The sequence below is a fragment of the Amblyraja radiata genome, chromosome 6 (genome assembly GCF_010909765.2).
Source record: "Amblyraja radiata isolate CabotCenter1 chromosome 6, sAmbRad1.1.pri, whole genome shotgun sequence".
In the NCBI taxonomy this organism is placed as follows: domain Eukaryota; kingdom Metazoa; phylum Chordata; class Chondrichthyes; order Rajiformes; family Rajidae; genus Amblyraja; species Amblyraja radiata.
In genome coordinates, this window is record NC_045961.1 from 34,390,113 (window position 1) to 34,412,747 (window position 22,635).

General features: G+C 41.9%; 1 protein-coding gene across 25 annotated transcripts in view; it reads left to right on the top strand.

Moving 5' to 3' along the window:
- The first annotated feature begins 3,329 nt into the window (after nt 1–3,329).
- Nucleotides 3,330–22,635, top strand: part of picalm (phosphatidylinositol binding clathrin assembly protein) — a 120,106-nt gene continuing 100,800 nt past the window's right edge. For 3 of the 25 annotated variants that reach the window (XM_033022483.1, XM_033022491.1, XM_033022480.1), the window contains exon 1: nt 3,336–3,922. In XM_033022483.1, coding sequence (XP_032878374.1) covers nt 3,790–3,922 — 133 coding nt within the window. In that variant the 5' untranslated portion in view covers nt 3,336–3,789. Of the gene's footprint in view, nt 3,923–22,635 lie in introns of all 25 variants that reach the window. The other 22 variants (XM_033022486.1, XM_033022500.1, XM_033022488.1 and 19 more) reach the window with 17 other exon arrangements.

A 22,635-nucleotide genomic window follows, 5' to 3' on the forward strand; every position in this document is an offset into this window, starting at 1 on the left:
AGGGAGGTGAAAGATTGAATGTGCGAGGAGCCAAGAAGGATTATATATATATTTCTCAATGCTTTGAAAGTACTTCGTACTTGGGCCTCTTCCATCGTGCATTTTTTAATCTGTAAAAAAACAAAACTAGAAAAGGATTTCTTAGATGTTTGCAGTAATTCACTCTGCATGTTAGGATTATCTGTCTAATCATTATTCTTTCTTCAATTTTCTGACTGCCTATTACACAGATGCTTAAAGACAAGGAAATAGTTGCATGAATTTGTGTCAGAGGCTGACAAGAGGAGAGAAGAAACTTTATAAATATTCTGCCCTTTATGAATTAAATATATTGTAAATCATAACATATGTGGTTCACCGGAGTGAACAAGGTTCTTTTGAAATAATTACATTCATTTGTAGTTTCTATTGACGTCCAAGGCATATTAAGTGTTACAATCCAAATTATATACAATACGACCGTTTGACACTATTTTTTGTCACCCTGGGTTATGCAGCATCAGAACAAACTCTCAACACTGGCACATGGTCCCCTTTTATTTATTTTTTAGATACTTCTTCACCAGTGTAAAGGTCATTTGCAGATGGTTAAAGCAGCATTACGGATGTGACATAATATATCAGTCTGCAAAATAGTTCCCAACCAGAATGTTGCCTGTTCATTTCCCTTCACCGATACTGCTTGACCTCCTGAGTACCTCCAGCAGTCTGGTTTTGCTCAAGATTCTAGCATCTGCATCTCCTGTGTCGACAAAATAAATCAACCCTGAATTTTTTGCCACCCTATTTCCTGCCCAGATACAACAACTGGATTCTGGAAATTTTAGTCTGAGTTAGTATTGCATGCATTAAGTCAGGCAGGGTTTGGTTTATTGAACCCAAGAGTTTATTGAGAAATAGTAGTTCATCATGGGCTATCATTTTCTGAATGAGATTACTCGGATGTACAGTGAAAGGTTGGCTGTAATAGGCCCAACTTTCAAAACGTAATTTTGTTATTCTCTTTTGCAAATAGAAGTCATTTCAAGACGAATGCTTTTCTTTTAACATGATAAATGAATTATAAAAATATGCAATGTTGGTATCCAAAGTTTCATATATTTAAAATATACGTTTTATCTAGACTCATTAATTTTATATTAATAAGCATCATAGCAAATAAATTATTCAGATATTGAATTCAAAATTAGAACGCACATATAAGTCATTTTAATGATAGTATGTGCATAAGATAAAATATGTGTATACATACAGACACCAATGCATGTAGCTTTAGTTTTAGGTATTTCAACAAAAAAACATTGACATTAGAAACAGCTCATAAAAAACCCTGCAATGCTGAATGAACTAGATGAATACTAGAAAGGCCATTTACCATATTTGTGTGCATAGGAAGTCAAGAAGTACACTCAGTTCACACATCCAAAAGGTTCATATTAAGTTTCCTTATTCGTGGCCATCGTCCATTGAGTGCTGCATCATCTGCGAACAGATATGCCCGTAATTTAGTTATTTTAGAGCAAAATATGAAATGTACCCTTCCTCTTGGCAGAATGCCAGACACCGGGGACCTGCGCTGTCCAGGAAGCTAAGGGATACGTGACATCTCAGGCTGAGACCCTACATCAGAAAAACATATTTTGTTCCTTCTTGTTAAATAAAACAAGTGGATCAGACAGCATTTCTGAAGGGAATGATCAGGGGACTGGCCATTTCCACCAGAGAAGCTGCCTGATCCATTGAGTTACTCCAGCACTCTGTGCTTTACTCAAGATTCCAGCATCTGCAGTTCCCTGTGGCTCCTTCTTGGTAAGGATGTTGCATATTTTAGGGAGACCTTGAAAATGTCTTTTTTTTTCTCTTTCTGAAAATCCGTTTACATGACTGAGCTTGGAGTAATGTGCTTGCATAAATACAGACGATGTAGCCTCCCCAACAGAAGTGATAAGAGGGTGATCGGGACCTCTATGTGGAGACTGCTCCCTCCGTAACTCCCTGGTCAATTTGTCCTTCCCACCCAAACCACCCCCTCTCCTGGCACTTTCCCTTGCAACCGCAGGAAATGCTACACCTGTTGCTTTACCTCCACCCTTGACTCCATTCAAGGGCCCAAGCAGTCTTTCCAGGTCCAGCAGACGTTAACCTGCACCTCCTCCAACCTCATCTATTGCATCCGCTGCTCTAGGTGTCAGATTTATGGTGCTTGGCAGATTTTGAGATTGATGTTAGGTTTGAAGTCTTGGTCTTTGAACATTAATTTCTTCAGTCAGATGAAGATTCTGTTGGCTAACTGGAAGTAGTGGTAAATTTTCCATTGTTATTTATCTTCATTGAGATGTAGAAACAGATCTTTGTTTTGCATCTTGCTATTTATATTGATTGGTAGGAGCCATTGGTTGACAAAATGTTCTGTGTGATCCAGATCTTTAGTGTTATGCCTATCATTTCATGTGAGGGAATTAGTGACGACTTGGAGCTTGGTCTCTCAATGTACACATACACAGGCAGGCTGTGCATGTAATTTGGGTAATTTTGATTTCAGAGCAGAGAAGTACTTCTGATGTGAATCAATGATTTCAACCCTTTCATGTAGGAAGACAAAACCTTGCCAGGTTATTTCTGAGATGCTGTAGTCATGGCCATCTTCAAGAAAGAAGCCATCTGACAAAATGACATACGATGAGTATTGAAGATGTTATCTCTTTTCTGTTACAAGGATATTTGCTGAATTTATCTTCCTCAACCACTTCCTCTTATGAGCCAAAGAGTTTCATCCATCCACCCAGACTTAGAATGGACATGATCTTCATTGGACAATAAAACAAGAATAGCACAGGGGGCAATACCAGCCACTGTAAAATGACCTTTTGTAACTTCACAAGAGTTTTTAATTTATTCAATCCCGAAAGATTATGGAGAATTGTTCTCCAATCTAGTTGTCCTCAGAAAGTCATTACCATTTGGCATCGGTGACAATGATGATGTACAAACCGTGATCATAACCAATCCATCTACCAGTGTCCTAGCGCCGTGTAGACTCAGGTCAAGTTGTGAAACTTCTCAACACTTCGCCTCACCTCTAGCAAAATCTCCCCAGATTTACAGGATGAATGGGGCAACGTCATCCACAGTGACTACTTTTGACACAAAAGTGTAACATAGTTAATAATCTTATTTTAGCGCGTTGGAGTCACACATTTTCAAAGCGGGTTTTTCACGCGGCGTGCCATATGTAAATACTGCACACGTGTAGGCAAATCAGCAGTTGCATCAGCGGATAAAAGAAAAGAACCTGCTGCACCAGCTCGGAAAGGGAGAGGCTGTGTCAGTCTGGATTGCAGAAGGGGGAGTCTGGGGCTGGCTGATGGGCTCCTGCTGGTACTAGGGTTGGTGGATGATCACATGATAAGGATCCAGTGGGCAGGAGCCTGGCTCAAACCCGCCATTTTCCTGCAACTCCTGCTCCCTTTCGGCGGAGGGAAAGAAAGGAAGAGCATTTGAACCCTGGGTGGCGACAGCTGCCCGGGTGCTTCCGTGCATGTTGTTGTAGAAAAGCCTGCTGCAGGCGTCTGTTCTCTCTTCCCCTCCGGGGTTTCCAGTTTACTTTTTGGTTGGGTGGGTGGGTGGGTGGGGGAGGAGGGTGGCGTTTGTTTTTTTCCCCTCCTTCATCTCCCTCGCCGGGTGGATCAGTGAGAGGGATTTAAAGCCCTTCTTCCTGTGGGAGAGACAGACAGACAGACAGACGGAGAAGGAGCTTGCTGCTGCTGCTGCTTGCTGCTGCTGCTGGGGATGATGTCAGGCCAGAGTATCACGGACCGTATCGCCGCCGCTCAGCACAGTGTCACCGGCTCTGCCGTCTCCAAAACCGTCTGTAAAGCCACAACACACGAGATCATGGGCCCCAAGAAGAAACACCTGGACTGTAAGCGCTTCCTTTCACTTTGGCAGTGTCCTGAATGGAGCCGCGTCCCGTCCCGGTTGCTTTTTATTCGGTTTAATGTTAACAGCAGCCGTTTGTCGGGGTTGCCGGGGAAATGTTTCCGTGGATCTTTTGCGGTAACAGGCCCCAGATAACGCCCTTGGCCTTGATTTTGTTCAGCTTCTTGATGTAGAGTTTCATAAAAAATATTTTGTCTCTGTGGTCCTAGTTACTCTGGATTTCTATTTTGCAGTGCAGTAACATTCGCTGTGAACTTGTGTGGGGAGTTTGTGTGTGCTTGAAGGCTCGGGGCTTCAAGTCTCAGGACTTATACACATTTTTGTGGTTTTATGTGATGTGGTAGTTGTGGTTACATGTCTGAAAGCTACCATTGATAAAGGGAACTTGCAGCTCACCTCAAAAACACATTATAGTGAATCAGCATTTTGCCATTTATTAGTCTTGAAAGACAAAATTGATGGTTCTATTGTCACAAACAACAGATGTTCTGTAGTTAAAGGTTTGAGACCACGGATTAAATAGTTACCTAATTTCAGAAACATTTTCATTATTTGGAACTTACTAGTTTTTTGTGTGTTTTGGAACAGCGCACACATTTCCCAGATTAGTAATTCCTTCCGTTTAGCAAATCTGACATTCTTATTATTCTGATTCAGTGATCAGTCTTCCAGCTACTGTAGTAATTAATTGTCCTGGAATTTGTGATGGCTTCATTAATAGATCGTGATGTAATAAACATGTATTTCTAACTTGTGGTGAAAGGAGCAATGCATTTTAATATAGTTGAATTTGAACATCAAACTTTTTAATATGTGGTGATTTTAAATTGTTGCTACTATTCACTGTGTAATGAGTTTTAGGATAATTCCCACAGTCATGCAATTAATAAAGTGAATGTTTGACTACTACTTTCCATTTTGTTAGTTGAAGAAAATACACCACTGACCCATAACTAAATAAAAGTAGTTATGTGATGTTCTTGACCATGGGGAAACTGAATATGTCAAAGCTTAAGGTCTGGAGAAGGGCCCTGACCCGAAATGTCACCTGTCCACATTCTCTAGATATGCTGCCTGACCTGTTGAGTTACTCCAGAATGTCACTTAATCTGTCAATGGATATCTTTAATCTCGAGTCCGAGAACTGGGCGAATGGCTCCTTGTATTTTATGGAAAGATAACATGAAATATATTGTATTACATCAAGCTGCAATTCTATCAGAAGAGAATGGTGTGAAACATAATGTAAATTATTTTTGACATGCACTAACAAATCTTCGTGAAATTATTTGCATGTGTGATTTTGGAGGTGGAAATTACAAATCTTTCTCCAGTCCTTCAGTATACAATCCAGGGCTAAGGGAGCATCAATGTAATTCTCAATTTTCAGATGATGTGTTAAACTGACCTTTGCTGAATTCCTTTGAACCAGTCAACGACATTTAATGTATTTTGAATGGGTAGCAAGCATTTCTTGAGCCATCATAAACAAATTGAATTTTCTGATCATTAATTTAATTTGCTTCATGCAATTTTACTGTATTTGTCTGCCCAACTTTTTACCATTTTTAGGTAAATTGTGCAGAGCATTTTGACACTTTAAATAAGGTGAAAACAAGGTCACTTCCCTTCCATTCTCGTTGCATTTGGCTCAGGAAATTCTTTCAATGGTTGTTGTCAAATTCCTGCTGCAAAATTTTATTATCATAGGATCATTGTGTGCAGGGTCATTGTTTTTTAACTTTTGTAAATGCAGTCTCACTCTGACTTTCTCCCAGTTCTTTGCTCCACATTTCCCCTTCATTCACTGATGGAGCACTGCAACTCAGCAGTTAATTATATTGAAGGTAGACACCAAATGCTGGAGTAACTCAGTGGGTGAGGTAGCATCTCTGGAGATAAGGAATGGGCGACGTTTCGGGTCGAGACACTTCTTCAGACTGAAGAAGGGTCACCCATTCCTTCAGCATTTTGTTTACATTCGATTTAAGCCACCGTCTGCAGTTCTTTCCAGTAATTTTAATTTTGTCTTTCCTCCTGTTCTGCCACTGGCATTTAAGTGCTTCAATTGCTTCCTACTTTTTTTGGGGGAGAGTTTGTTTTGCCAGTTCTTGACACTGCCATTTGAGTCAGCTGGGTACATCAAGATATTGTGGTTTGCAATAATTCACATTGAGAACAACCGAATTGCAGGGTGACACTGTAGTGGAGTTTTCGAGTTCTCCCTGTGACTGCATGGGTTTCCTCTGGGTGCTCTGAATCCCTCTCACATCCCAAAGACATGTGGGTTTGTAGGTTAATTGGCCCTCGAGTGTAGGGAGAGGCTTTGAAAGCGGGATAACATAGAACTGGTGTGATCGGGTGATTGACAGCAGGACTTGGTGGGTTGAAGAACCTGTTTCCATGCTGTATCTCCAAGTAAAACTAAAACTAAACTATTGGCGCAAATAATAGTGGAGTAACACAATGGGCACATTTTTTTGTAAGACAGCATCTGCAGTTCCTTGTGTCTGGAATTATTAGAGCATCATGTTAATAAACACTTTTGTGCATAAAAATCAAATCATTACTGGGTATCTTTTTGACAGCTGCGACTGTGTAATTGTGAGTGCTCATAGCAAAAGTTTAATGGTTGCTATGCAGACCATTGATCAGACTGCATCTAGAACACTTCTATACTTTACGTAGAATGATGTCTATTTGGAGAAATTATTACTTCAAATATTGGATGGCCCTCTGCAAGAGCTTTTTTCTAACTAGTTCTTGTGTTGCGATGTCAATTCAAATCTGCACCTAGTCAGAATTTGTGCTGTAACTGGCATTTACTCGCGTTTTTCTTTTTCTTTACCTTGTCAGTATAACGTGCAGGTATCAATTAGCAAGACCAGAAATATAAAGCCTATGTCTCCCTTTTGATTCTCGTGTTTCTGAGTATTTAGTCCTGCCAGAAAAGAGCAATCAAACGTGAAAATGACAATACGTCTGACATCATTGATGCTTTCAAGATGAATTTTTCAGGTTGATCCAATTTTTTCACATACAAGACAGGCATTTTGTTAGAGGGAAATCAAGAAATTACAGGAAAACCATTTGAGCCTTTGCTATTTATAAACACTTGAGGTTACTGGATTAATAAATTCTATTGGGCTGAGAAAAACAGGTGGGTGGGAGGGAGGGAGGGGGGGGGATGGCATTCATAAGTTCTGATGTTTTTTCATTTGCGTGGTGTCCCTGTATCCTTTTCTTTAAACTCTTGTAATTCTGCTCTGTTCAAATTCATCATGGATTTAATGCATGTATTTTTGGAGATGTTTTCGTTTGGTTTGTTTTCTTTTACCTCTTACTAATGTTAGTTTCTGCTAGCCCATATGCACTCCGACCCACAGTGGGATTTACCTTGGCTTTGATCTCACTTTTCCTGTGTTAAAACATTGTTTCTTGACATTGTGTGAATTTTGATTGCTAGAAAGCTTCCTTAGTTTAGTTTAGAGATACTGATTGGCGGCTTCATTAATACGCAAGAGCTTTGTTAGAGTAATATTCACAGCTGGGTCAGAAATGAATCTATTTCCTTTCAGTCCGTCAATGGTAGCTGTGAAATCTGTATCTTGCTGCTACTGTTTGTTCATCATTAAACATTCACATCCTTCCTCCGTGAGGCAGCTTAATAGTTTCCCAAGATGAGATGTTCCATACTAGAACATCCGAGATGTCCTCATTCTTTAGGCAACCTTTCTTTCACTTCCCCTTTCCCATCAGCGCTCCGCCCCTGCTCCCCCTCCCCCTAGTTGCAACAGACAGTCCCTCTAGTCCTTCCACCCCATCAGCTGTCGCATACAAAACATTATCCTCTGAAATTTCCTCTTCTCCAACGGGATCCTACCACTAGCCACATTTTCCCTTCTCCACTCCTTTTCACCTTCCGCAGAGACTGTTCCCTCCGTGACTCATCCCTTCCCCTCCGTGACTCATCCCTTCCCATCCAAACCACCCCCTCCCCAGGTACCTTCCCCTGCAACCGCAGAAGATGCAACACCTGTCGTTATATCTCCATCCTCGACAGTCCTTTCATGTTAGGCAGAGGTTCACTTGCATCTCAAACCTCATCTACTTAAGGGGTTGGACAGGCTAGATGCAGGAAGATTGCTCCCGATGTTGGGGAAGTCCAGGACAAGGGGTCACAGCTTAAGGATAAGGGGGAAATCACTTAAAACCGAGATGAGAAGAACTTTTTTCACACAGAGAGTGGTGAATCTCTGGAACTCCCTGCCACAGAGGGTAGTCGAGGCCAGTTCATTGGCTATATTTAAGAGGGAGTTAGATGTGGCCCTTGTGGCTAAGGGGATCAGAGGGTATGGAGAGAAGGCAGGTACGGGATACTGAGTTGGATGATCAGCCATGATCATATTGAATGGCGGTGCAGGCTCGAAGGGCCGAATGGCCTACTCCTGCACCTATCATTGTTCAAGATGTGGACTCTTATACATTGGCGAAACCAAACGCAGACTGGACGATCATTTTGCGGAACACCTTCGCTCAGCCCACGTGAGCCAACCTGATCTTCTGGTTGCTGGACACTTTAATTCTCCTTCCCATTCCTATACAGACCATTCTGTCCTCTGTCTCCTTCATTGTCCGTGCGGCAATGTTCCTCATTGGAGGAACAGCATCTCCTATTTTGATTGGGCAACATTGCCCAGTGGGATAAATATTGATTTCTCTCACTTCAGGTAGCTCTGGCATTCCCTCTCTCTATCCCTCCCCCACCCAAGTCGCACTAACTTCTCATATTCACCCGACAAACCACTTACAATAGCAGATGACAGACTACTGATTGACATCTACTATAAACCCACCGACTCCCACGGCTATCTGGACTACACTTTTTCCCACCTGCTTCCTGAAGGACTCCTTCCCCTACTCCCAATTCCACCGTCTACGCCGCATCTGCACCCAGGATGAGGTGTTCCAAACCAGGGCATCAGAGATGTCCTCATTCTTTAGGGAATGGGGGTTCCTCTCTTCTGCTATGGATGAGGCTCTCACCAGGGTCTCTTTTAAACCCCGTAACTCTGCTCTCACTCCCCATCCACCCCCCCCCCCCCACTCGTAACAAGAGCAGAGTCCCCCTTGTCCTCACCTTCCACACTACCAGCCGTCACATACAACAAATAATCCTCCGACATTTTCGTCACCTCCAACGGGATCCCACCACTGGCCACATCTTCCCATCTCCTCGCCTTACAGCTTTCTGCAGAGACCGCTCCCTCCATAACTCCCTGGTCAATTTGTCCCCTCCCACCCAAACCAGCCCCTCTCCTGGCACTTTCCCTTGCAACAGCAGGAAATGTTACACTTGCTGCTTTACCTTCCCCCTTGACTCCATCCAAGGACCCAAGTAGTCTTTCCAGGTGCGGTAGAGGTTCACCTGCACCTCCTACCTCATCTATTGCATCCACTGGTCTAGGTATCAGCTGCTCTACATCGGTGAGACCATGCGTAGGCTTGGCGATCGCTTCGCCCAACACCTCCGCTCGGTTCGCAGTAACCAACCTGATCTCCCGGTGGCTCAGCATTTCAACTTCCCCTTCCATCCGAATCCGACTTTTCTGTCCTGGGCCTCCTCCATAGCCAGAGCACCTCATATTTCGCTTGGGTAATTTACACCCCAGCGTTATGAACATTGACTTCTCCAATTTTAGGTAGTCCCTGCTTTCTCCTCCTTTCCCCTCCCTTTCCCAGCTCTCCCACAGCCCACTGTCTCAGCCTCTTTTTCTTCCCCACCCCCACATCAGTCTGAAGAAGGGTCTCGATCCGAAACGTCACCTATTTCCTTTGCTCCATAGATGCTGCCCCACCCGCTGAGTTTCTCCAGAATTTTTGTCCACCTTCGATTTATTGTTCTTTATCTCTCCACATCACCGCCTATATCTCTCGTTTCCCTTATCCCTAACCAGTCTGAAGAAGGGGTTTGACCCGAAACGTCACCCATTCCTTCTCTCCAGAGATGCTGCCCATCCCGATTAATTACTCCAGATTTTTGTGTCTATCTTTGGTTTAAACCAGCACCTGCAGTTCATTCTTACACAGCTTAATAGTTACATTGTTTTATCAAGCTCCACGGATGTTTTTGTATGTTTATAAATGGAAATTGTTGTTAATAATAATAATAATATCTTTTATTGTCATTGCACGTCAGTGCAATGAGATTTAGTATGCAGCTCGAACCGATGAAAAAGAAAAGTAAAATAAATAAATAAGCTGTGTGTCGTGACCATCCGAGGGAGACAGTCCAGGGGCGGTGGGGGGCACTCAGCAGGGCCGGTTCAGAGCAGCTATAGCTTGGAATAAAGCTGTTTCTGAGTCTGGTGGTTCGGGCGTAGAAGGCCTTGTAACGTCTGCCAGAGGGAAGTAGTTCGAACAGACCGTTACAGGGGTGTGATGAGTCTTTATGGATGCTGACGGCCTTCCTGAGGCACCGTGTGTGGTAGATGCCCTCCAAGGCTGGTAGCTCTGTCCCAATGATCCTCTGTGCTCTGTGGACGACGTGCTGAAGAGCTCTCCTCTCCGCCTCCGTGCAGCTGAGATACCACACAGAGATGCCATTCGTTAATATGCTCTCTGTGGTGCAGCGGTAAAACGTTGTCAGCAGCTGTTGGGGCAGACCAGTCTTTTTTAATGTCCTCGGGAAGAACAGTCGTTGCTGTGCCTTCTTGATCAGCGCAGCGGTGTTGGTGGACCATGTGAGGTCCTCTGAAATGTGAGTGCCCAGAAACTTAAAGCTGGACATTCTCTCCACACTTTCCCCGTAAATGGAGATTGGTGCATATTCTCCATTATGGGACCTGCTGAAGTCAATAATCAGCTCCTTGGTCTTGGAGGTGTTTAGTGACAAGTTGTTACGTGTGCACCAGTCCGCCAGGTTCTGCACCTCTGCCCTGTATTTTGTTTCATCACCCAATCACTGTTGTGTCGTCTGCAAACTTCACGATGGTGTTGGTGTCGAATGCAGGAACACAGTCGTGAGTGAAGAGGGAGTAGAGCATGGGGCTTAGTACACAGCCCTGTGGTGTGCCGGTGATCAGGGTGATAGTGGAGGACAGGTGCGGGCCCAGTCTCACTGCCTGCGGTCGCTCCGTCAGAAAGTTCAGGATCCCATCGCATATCGGCGAGCTGAGGCCTAGCTGGTGGAGTTTGGTGGTGAGCTTGGTGGGGATGACCGTGTTGAATGCAGAGCTATAGTCAATTCATCTGTGGTAAATTAAGCTACTTATTACTTAATCTTTGATTTTGATCTGGTGTTTATCCAGTTCACCATATGGAGTGCATGAAATGCATTCTATTAGCTGGTGTAGAGTCAATGTTCTTTACAATGTCTGAGCTTGCTATTGTTTGTGACATGAGATCTGGGAGTTGTATATTCCCTTGCACCCTTGTTACTCCCTCAGGTTAAACCTGTGTGTGCTGCCTAGGTCTTCTGTTTGATCCTGCAAAGAGCTTCAGATTCCTTTTGTGATTTGCACACAAATGATCATTAACACTTTTTACCTCTGTCCTGCATCACATTATAATTCCTGCTAAAGTACTGCAGTATTTGAATTTTTGTCACCTCAGACTGAGTTTACCAGATTGTGCCACATTAATAAACCACAACTTTTACCACATCTAATATTTAAGAAAAAATGGATTATCCGATATGTTCTGGCACCAGGCCTGCAATGCATGACATGAACTAATTTATTTGTCTCCTGCATCCTGCAATATTTATGGGTACCTATATCTCACTAAATTTAAAAAACTGCTTTACGTTTTCATTCTTTTGTTACGATTGTCCTCTGTCAAAATGCTTCTTGAAAACCTACTGCTTTGTACTGGATTTTAGTAATCTTAAAGTTTCCTCCTTTGCTTTGGTAATTTTCTTTTTACTTGATTACTACCACATAACCATTGTTGGGATGTTCATCTACCTTAAAGATCTTGCTTCATACATGTTGTTTTCCTCCTGGGACTTGCTCATGCTCTTTTATTAGGCATAGAATATTGACTGCTTTTAATGCTGGTTTGTGTCTCTTTGTTATTTACAAGAATCTGTCATTCTGTAATAAAGGAATTACTTTAATCTCATTTGGATACAGATTGTGATGGAAGGAGGAGTTGCATTATTTTAAAATATTGTACTTTTTATTGCATTGTTAAATTCACCACCTCGCATTGTCTTGGAAAGCTAAGTGTACGCATTTGTAATTATGGAGAACAGATTAAAACATTAACGTTGTATGTGATTTTTAGGAACTTTGATATCTTGGAACTCGGCAGGAAACAATTATAATTTTTTTTGCATGTTTGGTAAAATATTTGAATGGTGTGGAACTCTCATTGTTCAATATGGTGGCTGAAAGTTGTAAAAAAAAAAAGGTCAGAAACAACTAGATTTTATGCAAAGAAATTGCTATTTGAAAGCGATTTAAAGTTTTAAACACAGAGCTATCTCGAAGGCAATTTGCTTATATTCCAGCTATGCTATGGCTTATGGTGTTCCCTGTTGTCATCTTTGTACAACCATGTACCTCAATTTATCAATCTTTATTTGTTTTAAAAGGCACACAAACTGAGAGGACCCAGACTATTATTGATGTGGAGTGTCTCGACTTGGAGTAGTCTGTTTGGTCCAAGATGAACTGGACTCAAGCTAACAATAACTGCCCATGGAAGGTGAATGATCAGGGGGACCTATGTACACAAATACCATTTTTTGTTTTCTGAAAACAAAGATGTTTTTATTTTAAACACAAATATTGTGTACCTTCTCCATAAAAAGTGATACTTGCATCGTCCAACCCTGCGTGTATTAACACCATTTGTACTTACCATTTTGTAGGCTTTAGCATGCGTCTTGCTAAATATACATGCAGCATAACTGTATTCCAGCCACACTGAAAATCTGCTGTGCATCATTTGTTTTGGCAGTTATCTGATGATCTTTGCTCATAGTAGTAATCTATCTACTCTACAAAATGTGTTGCAAATTGATTTGAGGATCACATTTTATTAAATAAAGATAATGCTGCAAGAGTTACGAAGATGGCCTTTCTAATTCGAGCGCGTTCAATGTAGAATGACTGCATTAAGATAGAAGAACTGAAGTTGAGATTTTAATGTTGGTACATTAATATATAGTAGAACAATGTGTTCTTCAGGAATGTAGAGTAACTAGAATTAGGCAAGAATATAATACAATACAATACGGTTTATTTGTCACATTGCACATAAAGTGCAAGTGAAATGAATATGTCAGCAGCGGTACAATGATAAAGAACACGCACAAAAACACAATAAAAATTTAACATAAACATCCACCACAGCATTCATCACTGTGGTGGAAGGCACACAATTTGGCCAGTCCTCATCCATTTTCCCCCGTGGTCGGGACCTCAACCCTCCGCAGCCGTTGCTGCGGGCGTCCAGATGGTAAAAGGACAAGGTGTAAGTCCAGGATCGGCTCTTCCCCACCGGAGACCGCGGCTTTAAGTTGGTGTAGGCTGCAGGCCGGCGGTTGAGATTTAAAGTTTAAAGTTCCCGCCGCGCCGCAGCCAGAAGCACCGCAGACCGCAGGGCCAGCGGTCGAAGCTCCCCTCCAGGGGTGATGGTAAGTCGCCACCGCGCCCGCGGTAGAAGTTGGCCGCGGGCCGGCAGTGATGGCTTCTTCTTCCCCTGGGTCCCCCATGAGGGATGGGGGACCCAGTGGTGGCTGTAGACGCCGCGCCAGCTGGAGCTGTGCAGACCGTGCGCGGCTACCGGCTGCCCCGGGCCAGCGAAACGGAGTGCTCCCCTCCAGCGAGCCCCAGCGAGGGCTCACCCGCTCCACGCCGAGAGTCCACGCTGCGCCCGCCGCTGAAGCCCCGGGCGCGTCACCGGGAAAGGCCGCGCCGATCCTTGCTGTTAGGCCACGGGGGAGGCGACCTGGAAAAAGTCGCATCTCCATGGAGGAAGCGGCCGAAAAATGGTTTCCCTCTCACCCCCCCACACCACCCCCCACACAAAACACACAAAGAAACATTAAAAACATACTTTAAAACATACTAAAAAAAATTAAAAAATTGAAAAAACTAACGCGCTGCTGACAGTGCTGCCGCCATTGCAGCGCCGCCGCCATTGCAGCTCCCCCACCGAGGGGATCAATTGATAACTGATGTAGATAAATCTATCTATATTACAAAAACTCTCATCTTGTTTCTATGTTTGGCTATGCGCACTGTGCTCCCGGAACTATGCAAAAACGGTACACGATAGCGTTACAATTTTTTGCCCACCTTACTCAACATTTTCCTGCTGTGTGGTGTATTAAGTTTAATTCAGATTGATGGTATATTTTAAAAGTTATTCACATTTTAAACTTTACAAAATCCAGTTTGAGAAAAATCACTTGAACTTGCACTAGCAGTTGGCAAGGTATGACGTCACAATGGGAGCTCATTTACACGAACTGCCCATCGGCAGTATCCACCACACAATGACATCACAATGGGATCTCATTTACATTAATAAATCCATTTTCAAAAACACAGCAGCTTCCACCTCACAATGACGTCAAGTGGGGTAGGGAGGGGAGACGGGTTATGGAGGGAGGCAGTGACTGAGGATATGGGAAAGGAAAGGGCGGGGAGAGTGGGAGGAGGGGGGAAGGGAGTGTTGGGGATGAGGGGAAATGAACGGCGCCTGCACAGTTGGAGGCTATGGTAGTGGTGGAATATTGCGTTGGGGGAATGGGTTGTGTTGGGGGTGAACGGGTGAGTGGTGGAATATTGCATTGGGGGAACGAGGCCCAACGGGTCCCATTTTCTAATAACATTTAAATGTGTGTGTGTGTATATATATGTGATTAAGCCTGAAGTTTGACCATTCTTGCATAGTTTTGCAAAGCAATTGCAGGATTTTGATAGACCTTTTGCAACATTGACTCATTCCGCTGTTTACGCACTATACAAATTTTTTCCCTTTTTTCTCTCTAACCCTATCTGTATATATCTTCCTCCTCCATGTGCACGTGTTTTTGCATCATATGTTTTGTGGTAGCAAGTTCGTGCTCTAACCACCATGTTGCTGAAGACATTTCTGCTGACTTCCCAATTCAATATGTTAGTGAGAATCTTTAAAATCAAGATCAAAGAACAAAGACAGCGAGGGTATGTTGATATTAGTGTATTATTGTCATGTGTACTGAGATAAAGTGGGAAAACGTGTGTGCTTATACCATACAAGAATACAATCATGCAAGACCACAGTGCAGAGAGGAAAATAATTTTGAGTGCAGAATATAGTTGGATACAAAATGCTGGAATAATTCAGCAGGACAGGCAGCATCTCTTGAGAGAAGGAATGGTGATGTTTTGGATCAATACCCTTCTGCACAATATAATAGTGTTACAGGTGCAGAGAGAAAGTGCAGTTAAAAGTGCAAGGAGCGCAGTGAGATGGGATTGTAACAACACCATTAGATAATGAGGTCTGTTCAGCAATCTGATAACAACAGGGAAGAAGCTGCTCCAGAATCCAGTGGTACAGGTATGTGCTTTAAAGCTTTAACACTACATCCTGAACAGGTAAGAAGTACTTGAAGCAAATTGTGGTGACAATCATAAGGTCATAAGCAATAGGAGTAGAATTAGGCCATTTGGCCCATCAACTCTGCCATTCAATAATAGCTAATCTATCTCTCCATCTTAACCACATTCTCCTACCTTCTCCCCATAACTTCTGACACCTGTACTAATCAAGAATCTATCTCTGCCTTGAATATCCACTGACGGGCTCTACAGCCTTCTATGGCAAAGAATAGCACAGATTTGACACCCTCTGACTAAAGAAATTTCTCCCCTACAAGGACGTCCTTTAATTCTGAGTGTGTGACCTCTCGTTCTAGACTGTCTCACAAATGGAAACTTCCTCTCCACATTCAAATAGAGAAGATAGACGCTACCCTGGTCCATTCTATAATCATATAAGATCAAACTCAAAATTGTTTTTAAGAAATTGAAAAACATCTTTTCATGTGACAGCAGTCATGGAGGTGCATGGAGGAGTGTTTGATGGCACTGGGCCTATATTCGCTGGAGTTTAGAATAATGAGGGGAACCTCATTAAAGCGTACAGAATAGTGAAAGCCTTGGATCCAGTGGATATGGAGAGGATGTTTCCACTAGTGGGAGAGTCTAGAACTAGAGGTCATAGCCTCAGAATTAAAGGACGTTCATTTAGGAAGGAGATGAGGAGGAATTTATTTAGTTGGAGGGTGGTGAATTTGTGAAATTCTTTGCCACAGAAGTCTATGGAGGCAAAGTCAGTGGATATATTTAAGGCAGAGATAGATAGATTCTTGATTGGTCCAGGTGTCGGAGGTAATGGGGAGGGCAGGCGAATGGGGTTAGGAGGGCGAGATAGATCAGCCATGATTGAATGGCGGAGTTGACTTGATGGGCCGAACGGCCCAATTCTACTCTTATCACATGATTTTATGATAAGAATTTTCTCTTCTATGGAAGCAACAATCGCATGTTATTAAAATATTTAAAACCAGTGTGATTAGGTTGTTGTTATGTGTACAGAGGTACAGTGGAAAAACTGTTTTGCGTACTGTGCAAACAGATCGGGTAATACTACAGATAAATACAATAGAGTCAAACTAGAGTACAATATATAGAGCAAAGAAATAGATACAGGGTGTCATGGTAATTCCCATCCACACGTCCCATCTGCCCGCATTTGGCCCATATCCTTCTAAATATTTCTATCCATGTACCTGTCTAATCTCTTAACTGTTGATATCGTACCTGCCTCAACTACCACCTCTGACTGTTAGTTCCATATACCATCACCTTATGTGTGGAATAGGTTCCTACTTTTAAGGAATATAAAAGTCCGTGCATGCCCAGTCTCTCCCTTTAGCTCAGGCCCTCGTGTTCTGACAACAACCTGGTAGATCTTCCCTATGCTCTTTCCAGTTTAACTACATCCTTCCTATAGCTGAGTTACCAAAAATGAACACCAACATTTCCTTCAAATGTGTCCTCGCCAGTTGTACAACTGTAACATAACATCTAAACTTCAATACTCAATACCCTGTCTGGTGAAAGCACTATGCACCTGCACTCCTAGATCCCTCTGGTCTACAACACCTCCCAAGGCCCTGCCATTCACTGAAGGTCTTTTCCTGGTTTGACTTCCCAGAATGCAACACATTGCATTTATCTGCATTAACGATTCCTCTGCCCACTTGCTCAACTAACCAAGATCTTGGTATAATTTGATAACCATCTTCACTCTCTATGATACCATTTACTTTGCTTTCTATGGTGCATCAGCAGAAGTTTTTAAGAGTCACAGGAGACATGCTGAATTTCCTCGGTCACCTCAAAGTAGAGGCGATGGTGTGCCTTATTGGCTGTCGTATCAATGTGGTTGGCCATGACTGATCATTGGCGATATTAAAGCCAAGGAACTTTAAGCTCCCAACCATTACCACTTCTGCGCTATACGTGTATGTACTCCAACAGGTTTCCTGAAATCAATAACTAGCTCCTTTATCTTGCTGACATTGAGGGACAGATTATTATTTTAACACCATGTCACTTCTCTTTTGATTGCCTGTACTCCATCTCGTCTTTTTACGTGACCTGGCCCACCACAGTGGTGTCATCTGCAAACTTGTACATTTTAGAGCTGAAATTGGCTTCACAGTCGCGAATGTATATAAAGTATAGTAGGTGAGTCAGAACGCATTTTCTTGGGGCGCAGGTGTTAAGAATTATTGTGGAGGTGTTCTCGCCTATCCTTGCTGAATGTGATGACCTTGTTTGCAGAGGGTATGGGGAATAGAAATTTGAATGCTTTGTCTATAATGAATGAAGTTCAACTGGTCTGTCTGTGTGAGAGCTTTGGGATCGCTGATTAAAAATTTGCGGCATAGTAGGCCCATTGTACTAGTTTGTGTTTGTAAAAATGCCAAATTGTAATTTCCTTTTCTTTTACGTTAAATATTATTTAACATTTTCTAATGATCTGAATTATTTGTGGGAAATTCTGTGAATGAATGACTGCCTTAACCAAAGTAGTTTACCATGTTTTCTAATATGGAAGAACAGTGATAGCAGTGAAATAACACACACATTATGTTTCCATTAGATTTAACTGGGGTGTTAACATCAATGCCTGAATTTTGTATGTTTGTCTACATGTGTGTGTAAGTTTGCCTGTGTGCATCTAAAAGGACAGATTATACGTTTTCCTGTTTAAAAACATTTTCCTTTTTAATAGTCCAATTCATTTAAGATTAATCCTACTTACGATTAATTAATTATCAGATTTATGAAATTAACCTTTGGTCACATTCTGCGACTTCTTCAATTTGATTTGAAAGCAAATTTTGTTGGCTGTATGTGTTGGGGAACAATGCCAGATCAACAATCAACCAATTGATACAAGAGTTCCAGCTGCCAATTTAAGTGCCAGCCACAGTACAGATAGGCATTGTTTAGCTTATCTTAAAAATGGCCTTGTGAACTCAAACAACAGTATCTCTGCTGGAAAGTGTGCCAGTTAACAAAATGACGTTGCAGCATTTTAATCAAAGAACATGTGCCAGTTATTCATGTGGTTAGCACTGACAGCTATTTACTTTTACACTGAAGCTCATTCATTTCACATTAACAGAACAGGCTTTTTCTTGATGGGAATAGAACCGATCCAAATCTAACATTGGTTTAAATATACAGTCAGTGCATAATTTTATGGGTCTTCCAATGTATAGAACAGGTGCAAAGAGTAGAATTGCTAGCTGTTTATTTGCCAACAGTGCCTTCACAGTTGAAGTTGCAGTGAAAATTGAATGCAGATACCACCATGAAGAATACTCCGGGAAAAGGTTTAAAGTAGCTATATCCTCAAGTATTATTTTCTTTATCCTCTGTCAAAAGAGCTTGTTTCTTTTTATGGAAGAAATAAATTGGAGATTGTGGCAGCCTCTTGACTAGCATTATCATCTTTACGTTGCTGTGGTAAATGGTTTTTTGTTCTCTTGCTGCATTTCCTTTCTCTATTTTTGCTGCAATCAAAGGTTTGCCACTTCTCATTTCATCAAATTAATTTTAATATTTCCTTCAGAGCACAAGACTGTTTGCCATCTGATATTTCTTAATGTATTAATCTTTAATTGAAACATTTTAAAATGTTATTTCACAATGCATTGTATAATAGTGCACTGAACAATTTGCCTCTTTTGTGTATATATTAGAAGATGGTGATCTGCAATAATTGTTACAGGTGAGCTTTGGAAGATTTTTTTAGTTCCATATGAAAGGAATACTGTTTGTGCCTTGATTATTGAATTTAACGAATGAAGGAAGTTGGAGACTGGAGATTTTACCTTGAGCTCTTTTTCTATTTGCAGCTCCTGATTAAACTTTGACTATGATAGGTTTCTTGGAGGAATGGTGGGGGGAGGCTTATTTGAGTTGAAATATTTTCTACAATAGTAAAAGCTTTCCACTCCTGCACATTAATCAAACTCGAGCATGACTACCTTTTTGTGACATGTCAAGTTTTTAAATATTAAATTAATGCGGAGAAGTAAATTAAAATATTGAAATGATGGGTGGGGAAGACTTGACTGCCCAGACAATCTATGTGGCATTTGCCTTCCATGTGAGAGAAGTTACAATCATTTTTCTCTACCCTTTTGCCTTATTTCCCACTTTATAATCTACCTTGAATGTTGATGGTTTCTGACTGAGTCATTAATCCTGGAAGTGAACACACTCTTGTATCGGTAGTACATGTCCTGGTTGGCTAACCTGGTCCTATTTCCATCAAGGTAAATATGCTACTGACTTCATCAATTCATAATTGTCTCTATCTTTATATCCTGAATGACATTATACTTCACCTATTCTCATTTCTGCTTTAAAAGCCAAGGGATATAAATTTAAATTTTAATGGCAGACAGCTGCTTTATCCATTTGTTGCCAGATTTGTTTGAAGCTCTTGAGTCTTGTTCTTGTTTCACAGTTCTCTTTGTTCCAAGTTCCTTCTGGAATGTGTATGTTAACCTAGCTGCTAGTATCTACAACATACTTTCTTCTTAGTCCCACTGTCCCTGCCTATTTCACTTTCAGGTAATGACTGTGAAGAGTCCATGGTATACAATGAGAGTAAGATTATCTGTTTAGCTACTCGTATCCTTTAATTTGACCAAACCTTTTCTCTCTTTCCACACCACCACCACCACCGCCATCAACTACTCCCACCAACCCATGTTCTTGCTCTAAGATTGGAAATCTCTCCAGCTTTTCTTCCATCTCTCCATTCTCTCACAACCCAATTTGTCCATAAGACCATTGACCTTGTATTGCTATTTCATTTTTTTGCGAAAGTATTGCATTCTCTATTTAAAAAACCAAAACCATCTCGACTGCAAAGACTAGGCAAAATGCATTTTGGTATACCTGTGCTCCTGTAGTCAGAGATATGCTGTTCATAGTGAAAATAGATGATTAAATTAAGGGCTTATACCTTGGGTTTAGTCAATATAATGAAAAATCATGTTTGTAGATTGAGGAATACCTGCTCTACTAAACGTTTGATTTCCCCTATTTCTTCCTGCATCCCATGCCAACTGAGGTTGTCTTCAGTTACTCTCCTTGTCTTTCCAAAATTTGTTGTCAATGTCCCTTCTCCATCTTTTCTAACCCATGTCCCAATTCCAAATGTTCCTCTTGTGTCTTGAATGTGTCTTTCGGTATTCCTATATCATAGAACCCTGTGCTAGAGTCCCTCTATCTCCTTCCCCAACCACAGTACCAAAAATGATTCTGATTATAATCACTAACACTACCATGTTGTTGTCTCAACTAACCTTGTATTGTCTGTAACTTCACATAGTTAACCCTGCCAATGTTCATCCCTTGCTATTTAGTTCTTAATTCTCATGTGTTATTTAATTTGAAAAATATTCTATCAATTTGCTAATTCCACCGAGCATTTAGTCTTCAACACCTCTCAGCCCAGATGCGCTGCTCGCTGTAACTTTTGTTGAAAAAGCAGGAACATCTTCCATAATTGGCAGACGGCCAAACCAATAATGTTTGATCCACTTCAGACTCCATTCCTTTGCTACTGATTCTGTTCCTCTGCCTGGGACTGATAGAATTCTCGCTCTCCAGTTAATTGTAAATTGTTGACTTCAGGAAGGTGAAGCCTACAGACCATGCATCTGTCTTCATTTGTGGGACGGTTGTGGAGATAGTCAGCAGCTTCAAGTTTGTTTGTGGACACATTTCTTACCTTTTCGGGGGCCAGCACATTGACATTGCAATCACCAAGAAAGCTCACCAACGCTTTTTTTTGTCAGAAGTGTGAAGAGATTTAGCATGTCATTCTTTCCTATTTCTAAAGGTGCACAATGGAGAGTGTACTGACTATTTGCACGACCTGTTTCGGAAATTCAAACACTGGAGCAAAGAAGTTTGCAAGTGGTCTACATTACCCATCCATCATGGGTACTTGGCAGCCGTTTCACTGAATACTTGCGCTCGGTCCAGCAAGGCCCACTGGATATCCCGGTGGCTGATCATTTGAACTCTCCTTTTTATTCCTACATTGACCTTTCTGTCCTTGGTCACCTCCATTGCCAACCCCATGTAACCCCCCCCCCCCCCCCTATGCCCCACCTCTTCTCCCTTGGGGCCCACCTGGACTCTCACCAGTTTCTCCCTGCCAAGCCCCTTTCTCCCTCTTCTTTTCCCATTCCCCATTTCTTCCCCCTGCCTTTGCAGCCTGCAACTCTTCAATCCTATCTCACACCTGTGGTTTTTATTTATGTTCCAGCCATCTGCCTGTCAAAAAAATCCCCTTGCTTGTGTCAACCAATTACCTGCCATGCTTTATCCTGCCTCTCTCCTTTTTGGGCTTTCTTCACCCCCCCCCCCCACCCCACCTCAACCCCACAATCAGTCCAAAGAAAGGTCTTGACCCGAAACGTCATATGTCTGTGTTCTCCAGTGATGCTGCCTGACCTGTGTTACTACAGCACTGTGCCCTGATGTGTATTGATCTTGCCATCAAAGGAATCTACAGATAATGAGCCTCCCTGCTCAACCCTACCCCAATTTTACCCGGCACTGAACCATTATGGCCTTTGTACTATTATGGTTATTCTTCTAGCTTTAGGTTTTACACTATTGTGGTCTAGTTTACTTAGAATAACTGATAATTTACCGTGCATTTTATTGTTGTTGCATCTAAAACTACAGCAAATAACTATTTTATTCCAGTTCATATTCGATATACGACAAACTGTTTCAAGTCATGAGTGCTTGTTACCATGCAGTCATATTTGACTCCATGACAAACTTCAGACCACACTTAACCGTTATCAAGTCTGTTTATTTTAATCTGTAATGTTGAAAGACTTCGTCCCTGCATTGTCTGCTGCTGATACCTTCATCTATGTCTTTCTCCAGACATGGATTCTTGTGCATCATCACCTTTCAGTGTTGTGAACCTGAAGTAACCTAATATTCTGTTCACCTACTTCCTTGCGCCAAAGTTTATTAAATCAAAGTTTATTAAATCACCTTGTATTGGCTTTTGATGTTTGTATGTGCACTTTTTTTTTAATGCACTGGGGTGTGATTATTAACCTGT